At 39.0% G+C, this 25,443-nt stretch overlaps 1 protein-coding gene across 4 annotated transcripts; it reads right to left on the bottom strand.

Moving 5' to 3' along the window:
• Positions 1–5,079: 5,079 nt before the first annotated feature.
• Positions 5,080–23,999, bottom strand: TM6SF1 (transmembrane 6 superfamily member 1). Of its 4 annotated transcripts, none has more exons than XM_010717519.3 (9): positions 23,844–23,998; positions 22,794–22,891; positions 21,733–21,836; positions 20,826–20,908; positions 19,733–19,854; positions 15,296–15,400; positions 13,125–13,217; positions 12,047–12,166; positions 5,080–6,889 (listed from the first exon to the last, which is right to left on the bottom strand). In XM_010717519.3, the coding sequence occupies exons 2-9, from the start codon at positions 22,812–22,814 to the stop codon at positions 6,698–6,700; spliced, it is 840 nt and encodes a 279-aa protein (XP_010715821.3). In that variant the 5' UTR covers positions 22,815–22,891; positions 23,844–23,998; the 3' UTR covers positions 5,080–6,697. The 4 variants fall into 4 exon arrangements, with proteins under 4 accessions (XP_010715821.3, XP_031411176.1, XP_031411175.1 ...); XM_031555314.1 differs by lacking the exon at positions 5,080–6,889 and adding an exon at positions 7,368–7,955 and having other exon boundaries at positions 23,844–23,999; XM_031555316.1 differs by lacking the exon at positions 13,125–13,217 and having other exon boundaries at positions 23,844–23,999.
• Positions 24,000–25,443: the final 1,444 nt, after the last annotated feature.

Genomic DNA, 25,443 nt, shown 5'->3' with positions numbered 1-25,443 from the left:
TGTAATTGCACCCACCACCAGTAGCTCAGGCTCTTGCCCTCACTGTGTTGTGTGTCCTATTCCCTCAATAGAAAGATACAAAGTTTTACTATTAGTGAACTAGCCATACCTGAAGTAAGGCAGCCCACCCCAGAGCTTGCTCAGGCAAGGCACAGACCCCTATGACAGTCCTCTGCTGTTAAATACTGAATGGTTCTGGCTTTTCCAAAACACCCCATGAACAGAATATTCCCGTGGAAAGGGATCCATGGCTCTGTATGGCTTTCTTTATAGGGTGCAGCATTAGCTCACAAGTCAGTGAGTTCATGGCAACGTATTTACATTCTGCAGGTAAATCTCTTGTGACCTGTGTGTTTGGTTCTTGGCTGGCTGATGTTAGAGCTGACCTCCTCAATCGCTGTTACTTTCACTGCTCTGGATGCCATATAATGACCCTGACTCCGGACTGTAGTCTCTAACCTATAAGGAAGTATTGACTGTGAAGCTCAGCACACAGGGGTTGTTTTTTCTTGAGGCATTTATTGTTTTATTTGCTAGTCCAGATACTGTCTTGATAAGTGAGGTGTGTTGGTGCCTGCCTGTGTAAGGATGCCCATGGATGCTTTTCAGGAGGTGAATTATTTTACTGTCTTTGAAAAAGACTAGATTTGTTGGAAATTAAATGTGTGTGTTGTTAGGTTTGGGTTTTTGCTCCTCCTGCTGCCAGAATATTGAAGTGGGATAAAGGACTCTGATCTTTTTACTCACACTGACAATCAGTTGCTAACATGGGAGGTGGTGAATCTATTTGTGGAGGCAACTGCTTGCCAACATAAATAAGGGGATCAAAATCTGCTCCAAAATTACTGCCATCTGATACTATTGCAATTGGGAGAACATATTTAAAACAGCCTGTGTCCAAGGCATTTTTTTTGTTGTTGTGATGTTCCTGTGGGGTAGCAACAATTCTGTTTACTGTTTTAAAAGAAAAGCATTATGGCCATGCTGGCCTGACAAACACAGGTTCACCGTGGCTTTCTGATGTGGTTTTGAGCAGTTTGCTTTGGCTCTTCCTTTTTTACTTCCTAAGAAAAACATGGACCAGACTGCACAGCAGTTTTGGGGTTTTATCAGCATTGAACACATAGCATTTAGGGCTCTATTCAGTGTAAAAGCATCGTGTAGGCATTCTGCCAGAGAACTAAAACAGAATTTGCACTCCTTCCAAGTAAGTTAAAGTCTTCCCCTCCAAAAAAGATAACTTTGGTAAAAATGCACGGTAAAAATTTCTGTGCAAAATGAAATAGTGGCAGGCCCTGAGCCACTGTGTGAAGGTGTGCAATGTCTGCTGCCTTCATACAGCTCTGGAGAGCAGCACTGCTCAGAGAGGCAATGGCAGGTAGCTCAGGAGGAGCATGAATGGCTGAATGCAAGCTGAGGTTCGAGCAGCCAGCATAGATGGAATATACTTTTTGTGTCTCTATCTGCATTGAATCTCGTAATCGTTTTGACCTCAAACCAGCATGGAATAACAATGATCATGAAGAGCAAGAAAATAATTTTCCTTCTGCCCATCCAGTGAGAGAACAGGACAGCTGAGTTGCCACGTAATGCTAAAGAAGGAATTTTCAGGGCCAGAACAAAAAGTAAATTTGGGGGCTTATTTCTGTTCTCTGCTGTCTTTATGCTCAGACCTTCCGTTGGAGCACCAGGTTCAATTTTATTGACGGCTGAAGCCTCCTGCTTGCATCATCCATATTCTGTGCTGTTTTTTCTGCGTGCAGCAGCACAGACAAGTGCAGCACACTTTGCACTGTGCCTTACAGGGAAGCTGAGCGATGTGTTCAAAGGTGATGTGAGGGGATTTGTTTCTGAAAAGAACTGAAACCATGGAGACTATGGAAACTGCTCAGCTGTGCCACATCCTCCTTCAGCAGCTGACATGGGAGCCCAGCAGTCACGCTGCCCTGCTGGATGAAGGAGCCAGGAGAGATCCAGGTGCTCCTGTGCAGCCGCACATCCCGCGGGCTGTGTGCATGTGGGGAGGAGCTCTGCTGGCTCCTGGAAAGCTGGGAGCATGCACGGGACACACTGTGTGTGTCGTGATGGAAGATGCTACGAACTGCTGAAGTCCTAGAGCATGGTTCATGTACCTGGCTCTTTGTTCTCCCTCCTGTGCTGCACCGTGGCCCAACAGACACATCTGTGGGTAATGGAACTGTTAATATTCGCAGCACACCAAGTGAGCAAGGTGCTACCCAGCCTGCTGGCACTAGCCCAGTGCTGCATAGTTGTTAATAAGTGCAAAGCTTTAGTACTGCAAAAGGACAGCTTTCCTTGCTGGATCTGGCAGCAGTGCTGTAAGGACCAACTGTTTCAGCAACTATTCAGCCTACCAGGACTGGCTAGCAGCTGTCATTAGGAACTTTGGTTGAAGGTGCTGACTGACTAAATCGTTTGGCGTTGCCCTAATGGGTGTCTGCACCGCCTTCTGAAGGGAAGAGAAATGGCAGTGAAACCCTCCAAGCCATGTCTCCAAAGCATCTGTAAGCACAATCTCATTGAATCTTAGAGAGCAGAGAAGTCCTGGACCCTTGGACCCTTGGTGCTTGGGATGAGCTACGTCACTATGCTTCTCCAGGGCAGGCAGGCTCAGGCTGCTGCCTGTGGGCCATCATTATGTGTGTGAGCATTTTGGAGTAACCCCTTCTCATGTGTCACTAATCAGGATAGACCAGGACCTCACAGATGGAAAGTGCATTACTTACTGTTTGCGCTGCAGTAGTTTGCAAACCCTTTGTTGTAGGACAGAAGAACCACAGTGAACTAACAGATCCCACAGTTCAGAGAAGCAGCTAGCAGACTGGGATCCCACTGGGCACTGGAATGCTCTTATGTAGTGTATTCTTTTCTAGCCATGGCATCGTGCACAGCAGGTATGATGGGCCAGAATGGGCAGCAAACTGTTCATGCGGAATTCTTAAAATATCTTATATTCTCTTACAGATCCTCTGTAAAATGAAATTTCTGTCATCCCCAATGGATTTAACCTGTCACCAAAACTCCATTATTTCTTGATGATGATTTTTTTCTTGGCCAAATACATTACCAGTGCCTTCATACTGCTTGCGTGTTGTGGTTTTTTCCATCTGTCAGGGTGTGGGTGGACAAGCATTAATGTCCTGAATTCTTTACAAGGAGAAGGCAGGTCTTGTTCAGGGCAAGGTAGCCAAGTAGCACTGCATGTCTTCATGTTGTTGGATAAAAGTAGTGTGGCCCTGTGTCTGCAAGTGAGTTTAGCTCTCTCTCCTTAATGTGAAGAAACAGACTTGGAGATGCTTGCCAAGAGGGAATGGGGATGGTCTGATCCTGTTCCTGCTAGTGTCAGTGGAAGCAAGAGCTGACCTTGACTCAGTCTTGAAGTGGGAGTTTCTTCCTTTTCTGTCGTCTCTTTACAGTGAACTCCAAGCCAAACTATTTCCCTTTCAGAAGCAGCGGTCAGACGCGCTAGCTATGAGAAGTGTTTATCTTTCTTTGTGCCTGTGAAGTGTTCGTTTGTTTGAGCCAAAGAGCATCCTCATCACAGAGCATTCAGGAATACAGCAGCCCATCAGCTCCTGCACAAGGCCATCAGTGACCTGGGCTACTGGAAAAAGGCAACATCTGGTTGTGTGTACTGCAAGACAGTATTAAGTGACTGGGGAAAACAACTCACATATGCGGCTTGAGTTGCTCATTTGAATAAAACCCTGAATGTTTAAACTGTGTTCTTCAATGTTTTGTTCTGTTTGGTTGATGAAACATACGCAGTTTTCTCCAGGAAAAAAAAAAAAGCCAAAAATTCCATTTGAAGAGACCAAGCAGCTGTTTGTGCCGGAAGTGCTGGAATAAGGCATTAATTATATCAGGTTTGTTAGAGCAAGCTTTTTTGTACATGAAATGTGATTTTTTTTTTTTCTTTCTCTCTTTCTCTTTCAGACTTAACCAACATAATGACTGCTGAACATTAAGGGAAAACACAAGAAGGTTACCTGTTTGGTTGTCTAATATTCTTGGATTTGATATGAGTCATCACATCTGTTCATTAGTATCATCAACAGCATCCCAGTTTGTATGCACATTATTCACATTCCTATCTGTTGTGTTTGCAGAAATGACATTTTACCCTTTTTTCTAAGGGTGGCGTTTTGATTTTCATATTATTTGGTTGCATGAAGTTGCCCTTTCCCAGTGGCTGAGGTTTATGAAGATGCCGCATACTTGAACATGTTTTAGATCCCTTTTCTAAATAGAAAAGGTGTAACTCCAAATTATATCATTCTATATCAGCATTTTTTTAAAGACAAGTAAATCTTGGCAAAGAGTCCCTTCCATACAATGCTACAGTGTTTTCCACCCACAGACATTAATTTAAACTTCTCTATGGCCATGCTTTCTTGGATTTTGATCAGTTTACAATATGAAAGAAAAAAATCTTTTTTCCGTTGAGATCACCACCAAGTTCAATAATGTAATACAATACCTTTCCTTCCTAGAAGTACCTAGCTAGTTATACTCTTAATACTTCTCAAAATCATGATGTAATGTACACTATCTGACTTAGTTCCTATATGTGAAGTTAGTGAAAGTCTTTTTGTGTTTCTTTAGATTAATACAAGGATTTTTTCCAATGCCAACACAATTTGAGATCATTCATTTGGATGCTTTCCACTTTTAAGCTTACTGTGATATAGAACCCTATGGGAAACCAAAAGAAAACATCGATTTTAATTAATGAAAGGCTTAAAAAGGATGCTGTCATTCTGGCTTTTTTTTCCTTTTGGAAATAGAACTAGACTAGTAAGTAAGCATTCCAAATCCATTATTCTGTGTACATTATTGTTGCTATTGTGATAATAGAGATTTTTATTTATTTTTATGCCAGCTTTTATTGTGAAAACATATTTAGTCTGGTTTTATCAATCCTTGTTATGCTTGTCCTTGGAACATCTTTTGCGTATTCAAGGTTTGTAGTTGACGAGTTTACTGTAAAAAACTTAAAAAAAAAAACAACACAAACAAAAAAACAAAAAATAGAAACAAAAAGAAAACAAAAAAATGTATTGTTTTTACAGAATAAATTTATTGGAATGTGTATTGGGAGTAAGGTTTGAGGTTGTAAGCAACTAAGTTAGCGTCATATTTGGCTTCATACGTGTAATAATGTGAGGTATTAATGTAAGTCAAGTATTAAAGCAAAACATTCTGTTAACATGAGTTGACCATAATAGATACAAGTGCAGGTGAGATCTTTATTTTTTCTGTACTTTGCCTTTTCTGGATAACAGGAGGTTATTAAATTCACCTTGAATGTATTCAAAGTTTCTTTAAAAACATTAGAAGTGACATCAGAGGTGCAAATGTCTGTGAGACATCGTGTTGTTGCAGCCCAACAGCTCAGGGCTTGTTTTCTTGGGAGGACGGGGTTGGAGCTGTCCCAGATTCGAGCGCACGTGGAAGGATTCCGCACCAGGGAGTTGGGTGCTTGAAGGAAACCATTGCTTATGTTCCCTTTTACCAAGAAGCATTGACAAAGATGTGCTGTGGTTTTTGGGCCTGCCCTGTGGTCGGAGGTATGAAACCATGGGTTCTGTCTTCTGAGCGCTGCTATGAACCACGCCTCAGTGCTTCACTGCAGAGCGTGAACGCATGACTTTCTTGCTGCTCTGAAAGTCCCCTTGTGTAGAGTGCAACATGCATGCGCATGAGCTGATGCTTTCCTGTTACTGATTAGGTTTAAAAAGAAAACTGAAATTCTCCAAGTCAAAACACCCAAAATTCAACATCCCAAAAATAAAGTGTTTGCAGTTAAAATGTATCAGCTAATTTCATCTGCAAGAAAGGCACTAAATATCCTGCTTTAAGTATAAATACCAATAGCAATCAAATAAATAGTTGTAATTGCAAGTGGAAACCTAAACAGGCCAAGCAAGGTCTCTGTATATGCTGCTACTTGTTTACGACCTAACACCATTAGCAAAAGGAGCTGCGTAGGATAACGCTTCAGCAGAACCCTCCTCTTGGAAAATGCATGTTAATGTGGAAGGGCTGACTGCTCAAGGCAGTGAGCACTCCATGCCCAACTCAGAAACACAAGTAAGCACATGCTTAACTTAAAGCAGATGAGTAGTCCTTGCAGAAGTGAATCCTTGAAAGTATTAAGAAAACTCTACGACTTGCATAGCATAAACGGAGTCATACCATCACAGTGGATTGCTTCTTGAAAGATTTCTTGGGGTTTTTAACAAGGCTGACCCACGAGACATTACTTTTTGACAAATAAAACATGTGCATGTTACAGAGTTATGTATGTTAATTTCTGACACTTGAAAATCTCGACCTTCACATTCTGTAATAACTTTGTGTAGGGATTGCTAACTGATATTCTTCAGTGTGTGGAGGCAAAACACTGGCACTGTTACTATTTAATTCCATGCAATATTTTAAAAATGAACCATATATGAAGTATGAACTGTGCTTGAAGTCAAAATGTTGAGAAGTGATATTGAAAGCAGTTATCTTTATTTTCCCTTTTTGAGTCAGGTGAACAAAACAGGCCATGCATCTCCACACAGCTGTGCAATCTGGCACACGTCATTTGTGTTCCGTCTGAGCAAGTTCCATTACATCCAAACCCAATTACATACACAGCCAAAAAGAGGAGCTGAAAACAGTTGTGCTATTCTGTTTTTTCTTCTTCTTTTGCCTTCATAAAAAACTCGGGCTTGTTGACACACCTGTAAGCCAGCAGCTGGGGAAGAATCCCATACATTATGTTCAATATCAGAAAAAACTGTTTTGCTTCTTCAGGGACTCTGTAGATGTAAGGAGTTCGGGCATGAAGAGAAGCACCAATATGGGAAAACTGAGCCTGTGGTGTGTATATAATGTGCATATTGGGGGGAAAAAAAAAAAAGGTAAAGTTGATTTTTGGAAAGACAGCATATTCCACATACAAGTATGTATCTCCTCTGACATTTTCCCTTTTATTCCTGAATTATCCTTCATATGTTTGCATGGCAGTGAAAGGAAATTCACTCTGAACTAAGGTCATTCATAACTCGGTATAGAGACAGAAAGGGAGCTATCAATGTCATGGTAGGAGGTGTATTTTGTGCACACAGCACTGATCTTTACATCAGGTACAGGATTTCACTCTCGGTTATGGATGATTATTCATGCACCAGGCTCCGTAATCCTTCCGCAGTGCATCGCTGCCAGGTGCTGCACTGGGTCTCAGCCCAGAGGCGGGGGTGGGACTTGCAGCCACCTACCATCATGTTTGGCATCAGCAATCAGCAGTCAGACGTTCTAAATAGAGTCAGAAAATAAAATCTGGAAGCCATGTTAGTTTCTGTTCTGTTGGTTTTTGTTTCGGTTTTTGTTGTTTTTTGTTTGTTTTTAATTTAATCTTATAGATACAAATCCCAGAACTCCTGGTGATTTCAGAAAATACTGGTAAAGTTGGCCTTGAGTCTGGGGGCAGTTCTGAAGCATAGGTTAAATTCACACGGAAGGTTATATGCAAAGGCAAGCTTGTTGAGCTGGGGCATATTTTTAGCATAAACAAACACTTAAAGATAGAAGTGTCAGAGTAGTTACTGTCTTTTGTCTCCATCTGTTACCTGCTATTTCAAGCAACAGCTTGAAGTTCATGTTAACTATCGTGTGTCCAATCTTATTTATTTAATTACTTTGTAGTGATTGAGATCTGAGGAGACGAACATCAATTTAATCTTAAGCAGAGCGGGAGAAAGGGACAGCAGGATTTCAGTACTGCAGAGGAGTACACGATGGCCAAATGGCACCCTCTCTTTGGGTTTCAGCAGGAGTTGTTTTGGACTCACAAAGAACTGATTCTGTCCATGGTTGTTAGCAAAGCAGGAAGTGAAACGGTGCAGGTGCTTTAATACACACCTCTCTGGCAAAGGGTTGGGCTGAGAACACACATCAAAACAGAAAAGAAAACTGGATTTCAAAAGATTATAACCACTTCCACGTAAGAGGGAGCACTGATCTAGCAAACCAGAGGCAAGAAATAGGGCAATCAAAGAAATCAAGTGCACACTTCAGCAGAGTGCTGCCTAGTATGTTTCTGTAAATAACTATTACACAGTAAACAGATGTTCAGGGGCACACTATCAGCAGCTTGTTTCTGTCAGCTGGATCATTCAGTCACCTCTTGCTGCCCGTTTGCTCTCAGCTGTCTCAGATGGGAGCTGCCTTTGGCACCTGTGTGCACTTGCTCAGACACCTGCTGCCTTTCCTCACATTGAGAACCTTTCTGCAGGCAGTGAAGACTCAGAAGCAAACACTATTCATTATACAAGGTAATGCTCTGCAAAGAAAATATGCAATCATGACCACTGGGCTTTGTGTAGGAGGTTTGGTGCTGTCTAATGTTTACCTAAAGCCTTCCCAGGGCATCTCAGAACTGCTTTGGGGGGAACAAGGCATTAAGCTATGTGCCTCTTGCAAGGATCTCCTGTCTCCAGAAGTGGCCCAACTATGCGTAACAGTGAGTTCACAAGCTTGGCAGAAGGAGTTGTAAGAGCTAGCCTCTAAGAAGCCCAGAACTCAAACCCTTAGGATGCTTTTGAAGATAGCCCTACTGTGTGACTTGTGTCTCTTACAAGAGCTGGAGAGCACGTTGGTGAGCTTTCAGTGCTATAGAAAATTGAAACATTTGTCTGCTGCTTTTTTTTTCTCTTTGTAACCCATGAAGATTTTAACTAGCTAGTGAATGCACTATATAATTATTATTTATTAGACTTGTTTTGTCTGTGTAATGCTTTTTTTTTTTTACGTTACCAAGGAAGCCACTGAGGTCTGTTAAAGTCTTTTTTTTTTTTTTCAAGTTTGATTTACCTTCATATAAACTGTGTTGTGCTTTTAATCTTGTATCTTTCCATTACTGTACTCAGCTTCTGCTTTTCTAGTTGGATTGGGTTTTTTGTCTTGGTGGGAGAAGGAAAGAGAGTGTTTTAAAGCAGGTCTCTCATTTGCCAGTAGCCTAACCCTGCTCTGACTTCAAGTGCCAAATCCATGTTTTTTAGAAAGGTAAGAGCTGTTGGTCATTCCAGATCACTGTGCCTATTGTGCACTAGGCTGGTATTTCAGTAGGTGAGGGCAACCTTGAGTCTGCTGTGATCAGATCCTCTCAGTGAATAAACCAATCCTTGGTGCTTTCTGCCATTGAACCTTCTTCAAGTGGTGAATTTTGAGAATCAAAACTTGGCTGAGAAATCAACCAGATAATGTGCTACAGGTTAACTTCTCAAGTAGCCTCTTCTGTTTAACAAACGTGGCCCTTGTTAAACACGGAGCCTTGACAGTCTGCCATTCCACAGTCACTGGAAGATGACTGGTGCTGGGTTTGGCACTGTTCAGTGTGACAGCTGTAATTTACATTTCCTGCTACACATTAGTCTCCCTGCCAGTATGAAGTAGTTTGGTGTTTTTTACAATATTTTTTGTCTGTAGCATTATTGTAGTTGTTGGTTGTTGGTTTTTGTTACCCTGCAGACAAGAAAGCCCTCCAGCCAGGGGAAAAGAGCCTAGAAAAAGGTTCCTTCTAATCCAGATTAAAATAAAATAAAAAAATGATAACAAATTTTGGAAGGGATTGGGTCAGATCTTATGTACCTAAGGAAAGTCATCAAATGGAATGGGGAAAGAGTAACCTAGAAAAATATGTTCCTTTGGTTTAGTTCTCTTGTAGATCAGAGGCATTGCAGAAAGAAGCCACCAAAAACTGCAGAATTGAGGAGAACAGTTCTATGGAGAAGTAAAGAAAAACTTTCTGTATTTTGGACAGTATAGAGAAGTAGGCTGCAAAAAACTGTGAGACAGTTGGTACCCACTGGTTGAGGGTAGCAAGGATATGGCTCTTAAATTGCTTCACATGTAGCTCACTTGCGTAGGTGAACACCAATTTTTTCAAGTTCACAGAGAGTACTCAAACTGTAATAATCAAAGCTCTGGTACTTTGGTGCTTTGACATTTAAAGAGCTCTTCCTTCAACTTCAGAATGTTTAAGAAGAGTTACAACCTGTTCTTGAAGTCTGAATGTCAGTAACAACCATTTAAGCTGAGAGCGATGTGTAATTCTGAGGCAATAAATACACAGAGGAATGGTTATTTTTGTGTGTGAAAGGGTAGGCACTTTGAGAGGGTCTTCATTTGGATGCATCATATGGCATTTTGAGACTTGTTTTTGCAAAAAGTATGTATTTCCTAATGATAGGAATAAAAACAACTGAAATGCCAACATCGGACATCTGTAGGAGCAGTGTTCATTCCTGGGGTCAATGCCCCATTTCTATCACTAGTTGTTTACCTTTTTTGGACCTTTGCTCATAACTGAAAGCAAAATCCAATTCGGTAGTACAGTTATTTTAATCATCAATTGCAAGTTTTTTAACCTAAGACAAACCCAAAAATGTGTTGTATCCCTCCGAGTAACAAAACAACCTCTAGAAAGGGGCCTTTGGTCCATTACGTCACATTTTTCTTCCTGAGTTGCTCAAAGTTCACGAAGTCAAATCAAGTAAATCTTTTTCTGTTGTGGGATGACTGAAGTTCATTCTGCTGTGCATTACAGTTTAAAAGTACAAAAAAAAACCAAACATCCCAAAGGAACTGTGGGGAGTGTACAACAACGTAAGTTCCCTTTATCAATTAGATTTTGTCAACCCACAAAGTTTTGTATGTAGCACAAGCTTCAAAGATTAAAATGTGAAATTCTGAGCAAAAAATACCGCTTCAGAAAGATTTCTTTTAAAAAACAAAACCAGATCCCCTCCAGTCTGAGGGTCTGAGTTTGTAGGTAGGTTTGTAAGGTTGTGACAGTCAGCATACTTTGACTTCTAGTTTATTTCACAAAGGGTTCAATAATCGTTGAAGAAGCAGTTCTTAACCTGCCAGGTTGGGGAATTCATGAAACCTGTCAGTAGAGAAAGATTTCCAATGCTGCCTTGCTTACCTTAGCTAGCTTGTGCTTTTTTTAGGTTAGATTTGTGCCAAACACAGTTGTATGATAATTTTTATAACTTTTGGATGTTTGTCAGATTCTGTTTTCATACAATTTGGTGATTCAAGATTATCTATAAACTGTTGGATAAAAAAGTCATTCTCTGTGATATCAGCTGACAAATGGAAAGTAAGCTGTCACTCCCCCCATCCTTAGTGGGCAGTTAAGCTGGATTGCAGTTTGTACCCATGAATGTTATCTCTGCAACAGGGAACAAAGTATTGGTTTGTGTTTGTCTAACAACAGTACTTGATTTAGCCTTACTGCTGTGTCTCAATGTTTTCATTACTGTTAGAGCACTGAGCGCGTATTTTCCTGTGTTGTCTGGATACTCAGAATACATTTTCTGCATACAGTACAAATTATTTGTCATTGTCTCAGCTGTGAATGTTTATCTGCATGGCATGATAGGTAGTTTATTACTGCTTGTCAGTTTCTCTTTCTTTTGGTCAGTCTTACAGCCACCAGCACTAAGAGCTGTTTAAGAGAACCCAAACAGAATGAGTTCAGTATGGTCACTAGTATACCTTTGGCTACAGGAGTGTGTCTTAATGTCACTGTCTGTTCACTGTGACTAGTAGCTACTTGTTCCACTTGTGCTTTTCAAACCACTGATCTGGCAATACATATTATGGGAACGTTGTTACTGTTTTGTTGGAGCTGTATGTTTTTTCACATGACCCACTGCTGGCACTTTGGGACAGGTTTCCTTCATAGTCTCAGCTAAAGAATGCATGGCACTCAATAAGGTTTGCATTTTCCCAATTGAATGATTCAGTAGAAAGAGAAAAGTCTACCAAGGCAAGAAAGCAGTCAAATATAAAATAAGCTTGAGTCTTCATTCCCTCAAGTTAGTTTTTCCACAGATATAAAAGATGATCTATGTTAATATGGCATAAAACCACCCTGGCAAGGTCAAGCCCTGCTCTCCTTACATATGCCATAGTTCTCTGCTTATTAACTAAATTCAAGAGTGAATATTTTATGAAGAAATACCTGAGCTAGTCCTCCAGCATGTATAAGGGTTAAATCAGGCATCCAGGAACAACCAGGCACCAGCAGGCCATACAAAGCAATCACGTAATACGGCACGGAGTAGAACATGTATGCCAGCATCTGCATTTTAAACACAAATATTAGTTCCTTTGCAATATGAGGGAGGTGCATTAAAAGTTAGCCAGCTGTTGACTGTAGAATTGAGATTATTCAGAACTTTGTATCTAAAACCTCTTTGAGAAAAGAGGATGCTGTTGACTGGATCCATATACCCCAAGGCCCCAATCAGTATCAATGGCTGTTGTCTCTTTGCCTGATCCAAATCCTCTTTATCTCAGGACGTGTTTTCCCTTGTCATACTGCTTGCCATCCTGAGATCATGCCAATAAGCATGGCTTGACCTAACTCACCATCCTGTACATCCAATGGATGCTATCCAATGTCCATTTCTCAAGCTCCACAGTGCTTTCTGTTTTGGAGTGTGAAATATATTGAAGCCACCCCTTTTTCCAGAAAGAATAGAACATTGTCTGAATAGTGAGTCTTCTTATCACTTCAGGACCTGTCCTTATGCAGCAGACAGAGTTGCAAAAGAATGGCAACTTTGCAAATATTACAAAACTGAAGCAAATGTTCATTTAAATAGGGTTGATAGGAGGCATCGTGGTTCAAGAAATGTATCATTGGTGATAGAAGCACAACATGAGCTTAAGGAACCTTATTTTCCTGCACCTCCTTTCGCTCCGTTATTCCAGACTGAAGGTCTGCTTTGTCCATCTAAGGGAGGGTAATGATTATAAAAAGCATGCGGATCTGTCTCATGAAATATATTTAAAAAAGCCTGAGTAATTAGGATGTGTAATTCTAGGTAACAGATCTGAATCAAGATTAAGTTTATCACAATGAAGAACTGGTATCCTGTAAGGCTGTTTAGTAGGAAATACAAAATACTGTTTAACTTGCCATAAACAAATACTTTCCTTCTTGATCTTGTCATCTGTGAAACCCGTGGCGTCATCTTTGTGCCAGGTAACAAATCACTTCGTAACACTCTATGCTTTCACAGTCAATGCTTTACCTGAAGCTTAGGATAGGCAGCAGGATCTTTTATATAAGGCTCGTGAAGCTGAATATATAGCCGGCAGAGTTCAGCAGGGCAATCCAGAGCAATCTAAGAAGAATTTTTAAAACTTCCCGTGAACAAAGAACTTTCTCTAAAATGAGCTAACCTGACACCTCTTACCAGCCCTAAAGATCTAGGAGTGGGCTGAAGTACTGCTCCCTATGAGACTTGCTTAGCATCTGTTCCAAAGGTGATTCCTTTAATCGCACACACACACACACACACACACACAAAAAAAAAGGCAAGCCTGAAATCTGCTCTCAGGTGCTGCTCAGGGAGGTGCTGAGAAAATGCTGACAGCATACTTGAAAAGTTTTGGCTGGAAGAGAATTCAATCACTTGATTATGCTGTAAGAAAAAATATAATAATTATTGATTTGGTCTGATAACCAGACTTTAATCCCAGTGAATGAGCTTTTGAATGGAAAATTGCTCAAAGAGTGTGAAGAAACTTCAGGTTAAGCACCCAAATTTAGGGTAGCAAGCTACAGATTTAGTCCAAGAAAAGAGTTGCACTGTGGCAAAGTAGCAGTGGAGAGCAATGCAGATTCCAAAGACAAGTGTAAATTAAAAACAATGATAATGATTTTTAAAGGGAGTAGCAGAGAGAACTGGATTTTACATTCCTGTAGAGCAAACTAAGTTCCTAATAAACAAGATCCAGTTCTAAAAGTAGTTACTTGTCACAGGATTCCTTAGAACACCTACAAAAAAAAATAACTATTCTATAAGGAGTAAGCAATCTTTATCAAGAGCTGTCTCAGTAAGACTTGCAGCAAGGCACTGTTAACACGTAGTTACCAGCAGGGCTGAACGTGACTTTTGCACAACCAAATATTATGTGTATTTGTTGTGTGACTTTGACAAGAAATAGAAAGATTTACAAGAAATGGCTATTTCTCCCTCTTCTTTTCCAATATGGGCACCCAAGAAGAAGGTCTGGGTGTGTTCTAATGTTATATTTTCTGAGCACTTTCATAAAATCATGGTTACTGCATCTTACATGGAGATGTTTGGTGGATCTCTGTATGTAGAACAAAGGCCAGTAAGCTGTTCCTGTTTTGGTTATGTAAAAATAAATAAAAATGACCATGTACTATAAAGAAAAAATAAAAAATCAGCAAGTTATGCCTCATAGGAAATGAAGTGGGACTACAGACTGAAGTTAGATGCTAGAGCATGAGATAATACTTCCCACAGCAAAACTGTAGTGAAATAGCAGATTAGCCAGCATGAGTAGTGCTCTGAAGTAGCGTTGTATGTAAGAAATGAAGTGATCTGCAACAAGTTAAAAGTGAAAAAAAAAAGGGAAAAAGTGGGGTTTTTTTGTGAGGCAAGTTTTTGGAGAAACAGCAGAAGATGAGTGTAACTGAGGAGCAGAACTACAGCAGGGCAATCTGCACTAGGTCTAAGATGCTTAAACATCTGAACTTTGATCACTGGATGATACATGAATTCCTTTCTGCCTAAGACAGAAGGTGTTTGCTTTACTAAGAACTGGATTGACCTACTATTGAATTTATCTAATTCAACAAGCATTTTCAACATTGGCTCACTCCCTCTGAAATTTTAATTCAATCAAGTGTGCTTAAAACAAACAAAGACCAAATCATACTTGGTAAGTAGAAACAGCATAAGTTTTTTGTTTGTTTGTTTGGGGGTTGGGTGTTTTGGGAGGTTTTTTTTGTTTTTTTCTCCCTGACATAACATAAATTAATTTTGTTTCCTATATAATTTAAATGAAGTATCTGTTTATAAAAACACAGACTTAATTTAGTTGGCTTACCTCAATGTGAACATAACATAAATGCAACTCTAAATCACTCAAAACAATTTTGTTCCATTGATCTGCACCTGGAATGCTATTTACTCCCGTAATTGTGTGCATAGTTTCTTCTGAAAACATACTTTACATATGGTAAAATGGAAAAACAAAGAACCAATAATTATCCTAAATTTCAATTTATGAATCTAAGGCCTATTCCAATCTTGATAATTGAGGAATTTTCCTTGACTGAAATGTACACATTTTTTCCACACAGTTGCAAAAATATCTCATTTAGAAAACAAGTTTAAAATTTTGACAGAAAATTAAAGGCTGTAATATTGAAATATCTTCAACTTACCATGCCCCTGAATATGCAAAACCCCGCTGCTAGAATGAGATACGCAGCTAACATTAAATCTATTGGTCGTCTTAAGAGTCCTTTCTTCTGAACTTCCTGAACCACCTGCAATACAGAATGCGTTTAATACATCCCAACTCTGCCTGACATGTATTTAACTCCAGATCATTCACTACAAGAAGGTTCAAGTAGTGAAACATTGCGACAGAAGCAGTTCACAGTTTTGTTACTTTATTTTTCCACTAATTTCAGGGACTGAAAGATTTCTGCATCTGAAAAGGAGACCTTGAACTTGTATGCAGTCAGGAAAACTAGACTGAATAAACTCTAGAAATGGATGGATCCAACTGAAGCCATTTCAATATGGATTAGTTAACTTTCAAAGCAACTTAAATAATGGTACTTTAACCCTGAACTCACATCAGTCTTTAAAGCAGTATTACAAACTTCCTTTAAAGTTGCATCTATTGTTAATTTAAATGTAGAAAAGCTTTAGAAGCGTTGGTTTATCACTTCAAACATTTGAAATTGAATCTAAGGACTGTTTGGAGGGACAGCAAAACAAGAGCTCATCTCATCAGTGACGGTGAACGCTTATTTTCAGCAGTCTGTGATGCTACTGAAATTAAAGGAACGTGGATAAAAGAAAAACGTTTCTGTGGTCTCTGCTGAGATAGTGAACAAATAATATATCCTAATATGTAATGCAGAAATAGCTTCAGAGCAGGATCCTCTACAGTACCACGTGTGCCTATGAGAGCTGATCGCTCTGTGTTACCAAAAGCTGTTTAGAAATCTAACAAGGATGACATGGAGGAACAAGAGTGACAGCTTGGCCTACTTGGTAGAACATATTAGATTCATGCAAACCATTCTAGGTACAGTTTCAGCACTGCGTATTCACAGACAACATGGTAAGCACATCAGAATATCTTTGTAGTTCAGAGGGAGAACTTCCCCATTTATATGTGTTAGTCATTTCCTCTTCCTTTTTATTTGCCATGTGTTGGCATGCACACAGCAAAAAGAAAAATCTGATCTCCTTCCTGTCTTATATTTGTGGAATTGTCTCCAAAAGCACAAAACAATAATTAGGATGTAGAGGCACAGTTAAAAGCACTCGAGATTACAATAAAAGCCCTAAAGAAGGAGAACTAATTTGCAAGCTCAGTTCCTGGGCAAGAACTGTAAGATCTGCACTGTAGTTCAACAAAAATAAGGCCATCTGATACTCAAGCTCTAAGAAAGGGGTGGCCTGTTTATTTTTTTAACCTTTTTCAGGAAAAAAAACTGTTACTTTGCAGTATTTGAAGAACTTTTATAAATGTTGCTACACTTAAATACATGCAAATAATGTATATACATTCTAACATTTATTCGAGTGAGAGACAAAGGCTTCCCAGGGCTGTTGAGTTAAATCATTATCGGATCTAAACTACGACATGGACATTCCACTTAGTCTAAGTATGAAGCATATACACATTTCCATATATATTTATATGCATCACTCCTTCCTGTCAAAAGGTACGTTACTGAATGTACATATTTCCTGTGATCACAAAACTAAAACTGTGGTGCAGTACTAGTTTGTGAAATGGCCAAGGTGCAGAAATGAATGCACCTTTTTTCTCCATGTCTACACTAAGCAAAATAGAAATGAAAAGCTTAAGAAGGGGAAAAGATGCATTTTCCTGACAGAGCTAAGCTGCTCTACAGTAATTCTGCCCTATGCTCCTTTTTACCCAGAAGAGTCACATCAGCACGTGCTGAAATGAACGAGGTGCTAAGCGCAGTGGCCTGGCAGAGATAACCTGCTACAGGTCTGCTACTTACTGCAAACAAAACTGATCTCTGCACAGGTCCTGCCAACACTGCTGTTTCTTTTGTGTGGTAAGGAAATGTGTAGGCAATGGAGCATGTTCTCTCGCTTCCAGGAAAAGGCATTTTCCATAACCTCTGCATGCAAGGGCACCTTGTGTGCTCAGATTTAAGGAACAGGAAAAATCTTATGAGCTGTCTGTAGAAGTCAGTCCCTTCAGAATTCATGTACAAATCTGAATTTATGTGTTTTAATTTTGTAAATGAATTTTAAATTACATTAACCTGTTTCCTGAGCTGATACACTTGTAGATAATCTGCTGGGCTTTGTAAAAAAGCGTGGCACAGTTTGCTTTGATTCTAAATGAGGACATAATTCTTTTCCTTTCCTATGCACCACTTCTATTAAAAAAACACCCAACATTTGATTATCTCCTTGAGTTTTGTTGCTCTGCTTTTGTTTGGGTTTTATTTATTAATTTATTTGTTTAACTTAATGGTTTATCCTAGCATTATAGCAATGAATATTTTGGCCCCAGAATTGCATTTGTGGCTTCCATGTAAGTGTTCTTCTCCATATTTCCTCTATCACACTTAAAGGCATTATTAAAGTTTCTACCTAAACCTATACTGACTGCATGATAGCTGAAGCAGTTCAATCTTTCAGCTAATTGCAATTGATCTTTTGAAAGAAAACTATTTCCAGGATTTACAATGATTATTTAAACTGATTAGCAGTAGCATTATACACAATTGTTTCCTGGAAACAATACTTACTTTAGAGCTGAGAAAATTTTATTAAAATAATAGCAATTTAAAAAAAATCATGCATAGTCTTGTTATGGCTTGAAGATGTTTTAAATTATACTGTTATTGGACAGAGATACAAATTTCCAGCTCTAATCCTTGGATACAGAGGATAAGATAGCTGTGAAGAGAAAATGAGCTCTAAAAAGGAAGTGGCTGGGAAAGGCTTGGTGGCCCTGGTGAAGGGAATGAGGTACTTTTTTTTTTTTTTCTTCCTTTATGGTCTTCTAAGGAAAGGAAGTTCAGCTTCACAAGAAAGGATTCACTTAAAAGTACACTGTTAAACTTTCAGCTCACAGGCTTCTTATTCACTCTCTTTTTGAAAGAAAATTTAGAAAGTGAGTTTCCCTGGCATATGTACCAATACCAAATCTAAGTAAGTGGTTGAACTCCTTGGGAACACAGGAGACATGGCTATATTTCAGCAAATAAACAACACATCACATATTTTCTATTATAGAATTTCTGCAGTGTTTTCTTTGCTAGGAAAACAAACCGAAACCTTCACCCATTCTTTATGCAAACAATGTTCTCGCTAATACATTCAACAAAAGTCAATGCTACTACATAACTACACTTAACTTCTTCTAACAGATAAGCTCCTGGCTGATAATTACTAACAACTTTAAGTAAATCAGCTCAGACTTCCACGATATGGGACATGGTCTCCTACAAGATCATGCAGGAGAGTAGAAGGGAGTTTGGCACATACAGTCCCCCTGATTTTTACCTTTAAGAAGGATTTGCCCCAAAAGCTAGGCACAGCCCATAACTTATCTTCAAACTTCAGGAGATATGAAAGTCTGTCAATGCTCCTCTTTCTCACCTAAGATTCATCATGCGTGGATGGATGGCTGAATGTTCTCTTTCATACATTTCTGGAATAATTTTCAGTGCGTCATCTGCTGTTACTCTACTCCATAGAATGTGCCCCTCACACACTGACCTATTAGCTATGGAATAGCAATTCTCTTCATCTGTGTCTTTATTTTCAGCTACAGAATGAAGCTGACAGGGACTTGAGAGCTCTTGAGATGCAAAAATATTAGCTGGTTATATTACAACTGGTATGGAATGCTGTGGCAAGAAGCTGGCTTGCTAATGGCAACAAAGAGTCAAATATCTGTTCGGTGCATTGTATTACAGGGTTGTTTTATTTTGTTTGTTTTTAGTAAGACAGTGCATAAGCCATTATTGCATTTTTTTATTGCTCAGTTACATTATTACAGACCAGCTATTAAATTCAATGGCAACAGCCTAAGCAGCTTGTAAGTAAAGATGATTTTTACTATCTTTTTTGAAAACGTAAAGTGTGGAAACAATTAATGAGCTAATATCTTACCTCTAAAATCTAACATTGCAGAATACACACACACATATGCACAAAAAGGAAGGAAATGTTTAAATTACATGAAGTCTGTAGGTCTTCTACAGAAGAATATTTTCCTGCAGAAGGTCTCTAAGGATTTTGTGGAGTTTATGACGTTGGTATATTTTAATAATTTCCATCAGTTAAGGAATTGAAACAGTCAAAAGCTGAATAAATAGAGGGAAGTAACAACATTACCTTTAGAAATGAGTTCTTTGCTTTAAATATGAGATAATTTTGCTACTCCTTTATCTCACCATAATGATATGTTCTTGTAGTACAGATATATTTACAGTGTCTACACAGCCTGGCAGCAATTGTCATAACAGTGAACAACTACAAAGCATTCCTCTGTCACCGAGGGACCTAGAAAACTCCGTAGAGACAACAAGCATATTTGAGTTTTTCTAACAGTAACCAATGCTTAAATACAATAATATTACCTTGACTGGAGTATCATGAGTTGCTGAAGGTTGGTTATAAATTCGGAACCCAGCCCATACGGGAAGGCAAATATATGGTACACTCAAGAAAAAAGCAGGACACACTTTTGTTCCATATTTTCCTGTTAGAAAAAAATGATCATAAGGTATATGAAAAATTTGTAAGCTGTGTTGAATACTACATATCCTATCTAATATCAAACCTGAAGCAGCTGTGGTAGTGTAGACATAAAACACTGGAAGCTGCTGTTAAAGCAAAGCAAATCTTGAAAGTACTCAACAATGGTAGTCACGGGTGAGACTGAAACTATCAGCCAGGAAGGCATGCCAGAAATCAGACTTTTTTGGAGAGGACAAGAAACCACATCAGTGACTCTGAACTAGGTAATCCTACAGGAATGGAAGGCTTGAACTCTTATAGTAGAACTTACTTCAAATAGAGACTACGCTTTGGAGGAAGGAAAAAAAAAAGAAGGGAAAAAAAAAGAAATTTATCTACTTTTTAAGATCTGGTATTTTTTGTGTTTTCCAACATCGTGAAAGTGGGGACACTTTAAGGTACCACGTGGCAGAAAGAAATTATGTGAATATTTAAATTACAGTTCTAATCTCTATGGTTATGCAATGATTTATCTTAAACATCAAAAAATAGTCAATTTATTTTGAAAGTTGAATAAGTTCCAGATTTCATTTTGTTAAAGGTGATTTGGATGACCCTTATGCTGCTTGAAAGTCAGAATATTAATTAGTAATTTTCTGCAAAACAAGATTGATATTATTTACTTGGAGACAAGTACTGTATCACTGCTTAAATTAAACCTAATTTGGATGAAACTTTATGGGCATAGCAAAATACAATACTTTTATTTTTCCTTGAGAATGTGAATCAAAACAATTTCTTTTCATATTTCATATTTAAATTTTGAAATATTCTGCCTCTGTTATTGATAGTCCTAAAATTTGTCTTTCACTTTATTATAGACAGGAAGACTTGGAAGACTTAGACTTAAGACTTAGACTGCAGCAAAATATTGCAGTCTGAATTTTGAGAACATTTCATAGGAAAAATTTAGTAAAATTATTACATCCTTACCCACAATGTTTCCAGGCATAAAGACAATGATGCTCATGAAAATGGAACCCAACCAGTAAAGGCCAATGGTTCTATAGCTTTGTCTGTAAAAAATAAAAAATGTATAAATATAAAAACATAATTTTTGCGCTATCCCTAAAAATCTACTACCCCCAAATCATCTTCAAATATTATAAGATTGCCATGGTTGTGTCCTAGCAAACAAATATTTTAAGATCTGCACCACAAGACAGCACTGGATTCTTGTTATGAGGAGGGAACTTAGAAGAATACTATACTCCTGTCTGAGCAGGCTATTGCATGAATAGTACAGGATCTGCTCATACTTAGTTGTTTGTCATTATGTTTCATTCATCTGAAGGCTGACTGTGTGGTTTTGCATGTCATATGTGTGCAAATATGATAAAATAATAATTATTTATTAATTAACTGAATTCCGGTGTTGCTTCTATTGCCAGTGTATACATTAGCCTCTGGAGTTCAAGAGTTTATCTTCTCAAACCTTCCTCAACAGAAATAAAGAAAAGAACTTGTAGAAAGGGCTACTGCCTCCTAAGCTGTGTGATTACTCTAACTGTAAATATGCTAATAGGGGCAAGATATCTCATGGTTTTAATGTGTGTGCTCTTTTGCTTTTAACTAGCACAAAGCACACAGATGGACTGTGCTCAGGGTGAAGGGGAGAAACCATAATCAGTGGATTTGTTGGTCTTACTAAGCTGAGAGTAAAGGCAACTTGGAGAGGGTACAGCTCCTGAAAGTAATGACATTTTAGTAGTGTTGCTTTCATGCCATAGGCTAAACAGTCCTGAAAGAAAAATCTAAATGCTACATAGAAAAGAAAGGCCTTTCTAGGTTAAACGAGAATGCAAGCAAAGTAAATATTACACAAATCAAAATGACTTACTCCCAAGCAATAGCTGCCACCATCAAAAGATACATCAGATAATGAGCAGAGCCATCCCAGTAGCAGATCACATGGCCATACGCAGTGTTCAGATACGGTTCACCCTTGGGAAAAGTTGTTTTAAAAATCATGCAAAGATTGAAGGAAGAATAATCAATTAATAAAGATAGCAGGAAACGATTTGATAAAAGTAACTGATGATCATCCAGTTCAGGGGTACACCTCTTGACTGTCAGTAAAGATGTTTCCAAGCACAAACCTGATTTAGTAAAGATCGAGTATAATGAAATCGGTTCTATGGTTACAGAACTGAGTGCAAGATTGAAGGGAAATCTCCTGGGTATGATCATCATCATTGTTCTGCTATGCTATGGAAATATTACTTTGCCGTATTTGAATGATAAAAGAAACAAAACCAAGACACATTTAACAAGTAGCAAAGATACATCTGTCAACCTAGTGATCTACAACAGTACTGAACGTGTTAATGATGCCAACAGGTAACTTTGTAGGTCCCAACTCATTCTACACTAAAGCTCGTGGAATCTTTTCAGTGAATTTCAGAGCAAGATCTTACTGAGCTATTTTTGGTGGATGTTGCTATTCAGCAGCCAACAGATTCTGCTGACTAGGTGTTTGGCGCCATCATTTTGTTAACTCTACTTTAATTCCGTGTATTAAAGTAACTGGGCAAAAGCAAAGGAATGATATTATTTCCTTCTTGGTAAAACGTTTAGGTATGGCAACACCCATCCACCCCATGTGTTGACTATGGTTTTCAGCAACTGTTTTCCATCCATATAATGGCCATATAAGTTAATACAGAACAGTATTACTTCAATTAAATAAGGTTGGAGTTGAAAGGGATGTTAATTTTCCAAATGAGTCAGTGATTTCAAGTAAATGAAAGTTTTGTCAATTACAACAATTAAACAGGTCAGTGACCAAATTTAAGAAGGTCCTGTCGAACATGTAAGAGGCTGTTTTTCTGTGGCAAATACTGGAACAAGTTATTCATAGTGAAGATTTTATTTATATTTGTAAGCCAAGCAGTCCTTTACCTCTCTCAAGTAATGAGTCATGAATCCATCAATAATTCCATCTTGTTCCAGCCCAATTATTAGATTCACTACACTGGTAAAGGCAAATACAGCATAAACTGTAAGAAGACAGAAGAAAATAAATTAAAAGTAAATAAATAAAATTTAGAAGTGTATAAAGACTTGAAGTCATGCAGTCACCTCACAATCTAACAAACACAGTCAAGCAGAGATCTACTGAACTACACATGTCTATTTTGAGTCACAGATATTTAACATACTTATGATGTGACAATTTCACATCATTTTTCACATAGTTTCACATAGTTTTTCAATAGTTGTTAACTCAGGAAGTTCTTAGAAAGCTTTTCAAAGGAATGTGAAATCCCATGGAGCTGTAGGCACAGCCCCCGTGAATCTCCATGGAAAAATCAGCATTTCCAGAAGGCCAACTATGCTTCCAGAGATCTTAGTCATAAAGTGACCTTGATTGTCGCTACCTTCTGAAATGGGATAGGACCAAAAAAAAAGAAAATGTAACTTGCCATTTTTGGAGGAGAATGTCATTAGCACATTAGCATTAGCCCCTGCAGTCCATGGGAAACCTATCCAGCAAGGCAGAGTGGCAGTGAGAGTCACTCATCTGAGACAGGAAACTTACTTATGTTAGGCTTTTTATTTCCTTTGACATCTGTGAGAATTGAGAGTTCCCAATCTCAGAACACTGCACAGATGCCTACAAGTTGTAATAAGGAGGAAGACAGAGGATAAATACAGGAAGTTTATATGCTGCTTCACCTACAGTCCAATGTTGCAAAATTTCCAGCTTAGAGAAGACTGGGCAGCCAAAGACACAGCCGCAGTGTTTTTGCTCCAAGATAATCTGAAAGTAAGGTTTCGTTTCAGAAAGTAATCAATATCTCCATTCTTTGATGGCAAAGTGTAAGAATAGAAATGTATAGAATGAGTTCTGAAGCCATGGTTAAATTTTAAAGCTGAAACAATCACCATATATTATCCTTTACAAAAATCAATACATTCTGAATTTAGCTCCCATGTAATAAGACATACCATAAAACAGCGGATCTTTTGGTGGTTTTCTTTTGACAAGAACACGAGCCAACAAAGCAATAAAAACCAGAACCAGTAATCCAACTGCAACAATTGACCAGGAACTGTGAAAGAGAAGTGGAGGTTAAAAGAAAAACAGGAAAAGGGGCAGAATTGCACTTCTTCAGTTTTCCTTGTCAGCTGTTCTCAAATGATGGGCCCACTCTCACATGTACATAATTTTAAAGTAATTGTTTTTAATACAGAAAAGATTGTTCTAAAAGTCCATTTCATAGACTGTCATAGGATTCATTTTGTAGTTTTGCATGATTTATGGGCCTGTCTTTTTACATGTGATTATCTAAAAAAAGAAAATACAAAAATAGCTAGATAAACAAAATGTCCAGTAGTCAAGATTTGTCTGACTAAAATCAGTTTTCATACTGCTGTCTTCAAAAATAAATAGAAATGATGGAAAATGCAAAGGCCAATGAGACATGAAAGTCACAAATGCAGAGATTTCAAGGCCAAAAATAGGATCATTAAGGACACTCAGTCTGACCTCAGCAATCATTTACCTAACCTAGAAACTACATATTTGCAAGTAAAGCACATCAGTTTGACAGGCTAAGAGCAGCAGTGTGGAGCACCTGTGATGGATCTAATTTCCAGTTTTGGAAGTGCTATGGAAGGGCTCTCAGTCCCCATAAAAGCAGCACTGCTGTGAAGCAGGAATCAGTTCTTTGGCAGTAACACAGGTGGGCTCTGCAGGGCAGAGCTTTCCTCTGAGATGCTGGGGGCTCTAATGCTGGTGTGTGAACTGTTAGCAGAAGGGAGTACCAAAATCTTCAGCAGAAACCCCCAAAAAAGGTGCGTGAAGAAAATGTGCTTGTGGTTTAAATCCCTGTATGTGCAATTGGCACTCGGTTCTGTGAAGACTCTCTTCTCAGTCCTCAGTTTTGTGCTTGTGCATAGGGGAGAAAAAATAAAAAGAGGGAAAAGTTAGGTAAACTCCAGAAGCACCAGCTAAGAAATATTTGGCATGTGATTATATACAGAGTACCGCTATGTGTATCCAGAAAACAGTGTATAAGCAAACAGTGCTGATTGTGGTGACTTCAGCCTTAGTGAAGCTTCATTTTAAATCACTGAAAAGAAGTGCAAGATAACCACTTTGGAGGATGCTTCCTGAGCCGTGGTGAGTGCTTCCAGCCTGCTGGCTTGCTTTATGGCTTCAGTCTTCTGCTGCTCTGCTCCACCAGTGATGGATTTCTTCGTGCCATTACAGCCACTACTATCGCAACAACTCTGTGCTGTGGTTTATCAATTTGAAACAAACATTGGCACCGTATCACGTAAATCAGCACTTCTCCAGCAGCGGGAAACCAAGAGAAATAACTAGGTTATGAGCCAGAAGAGGCAAATGAGGAAGGAAAGGAGGCAGCAAAGCCTTACAAACACGGGGCAGATATCCGTGCAGCAAAGTAGCTGTGGCTGTGAGCTCGGCAGGATGCCGGGCTGCGACCGCTGCCGTCCCTCGAGGCGGCGCCGGGCTGCGGGGCCGCCTCGCATCGCTCCCGGGGCGGCTCTGCCCCCACTCTGCTCTCGCTCCGCCGGCCCG

This window comes from Meleagris gallopavo, chromosome 12 (assembly GCF_000146605.3).
Source record: "Meleagris gallopavo isolate NT-WF06-2002-E0010 breed Aviagen turkey brand Nicholas breeding stock chromosome 12, Turkey_5.1, whole genome shotgun sequence".
Lineage (NCBI taxonomy): Eukaryota > Metazoa > Chordata > Aves > Galliformes > Phasianidae > Meleagris > Meleagris gallopavo.
This window is presented reverse-complemented; position numbering and strand designations above follow the sequence as displayed.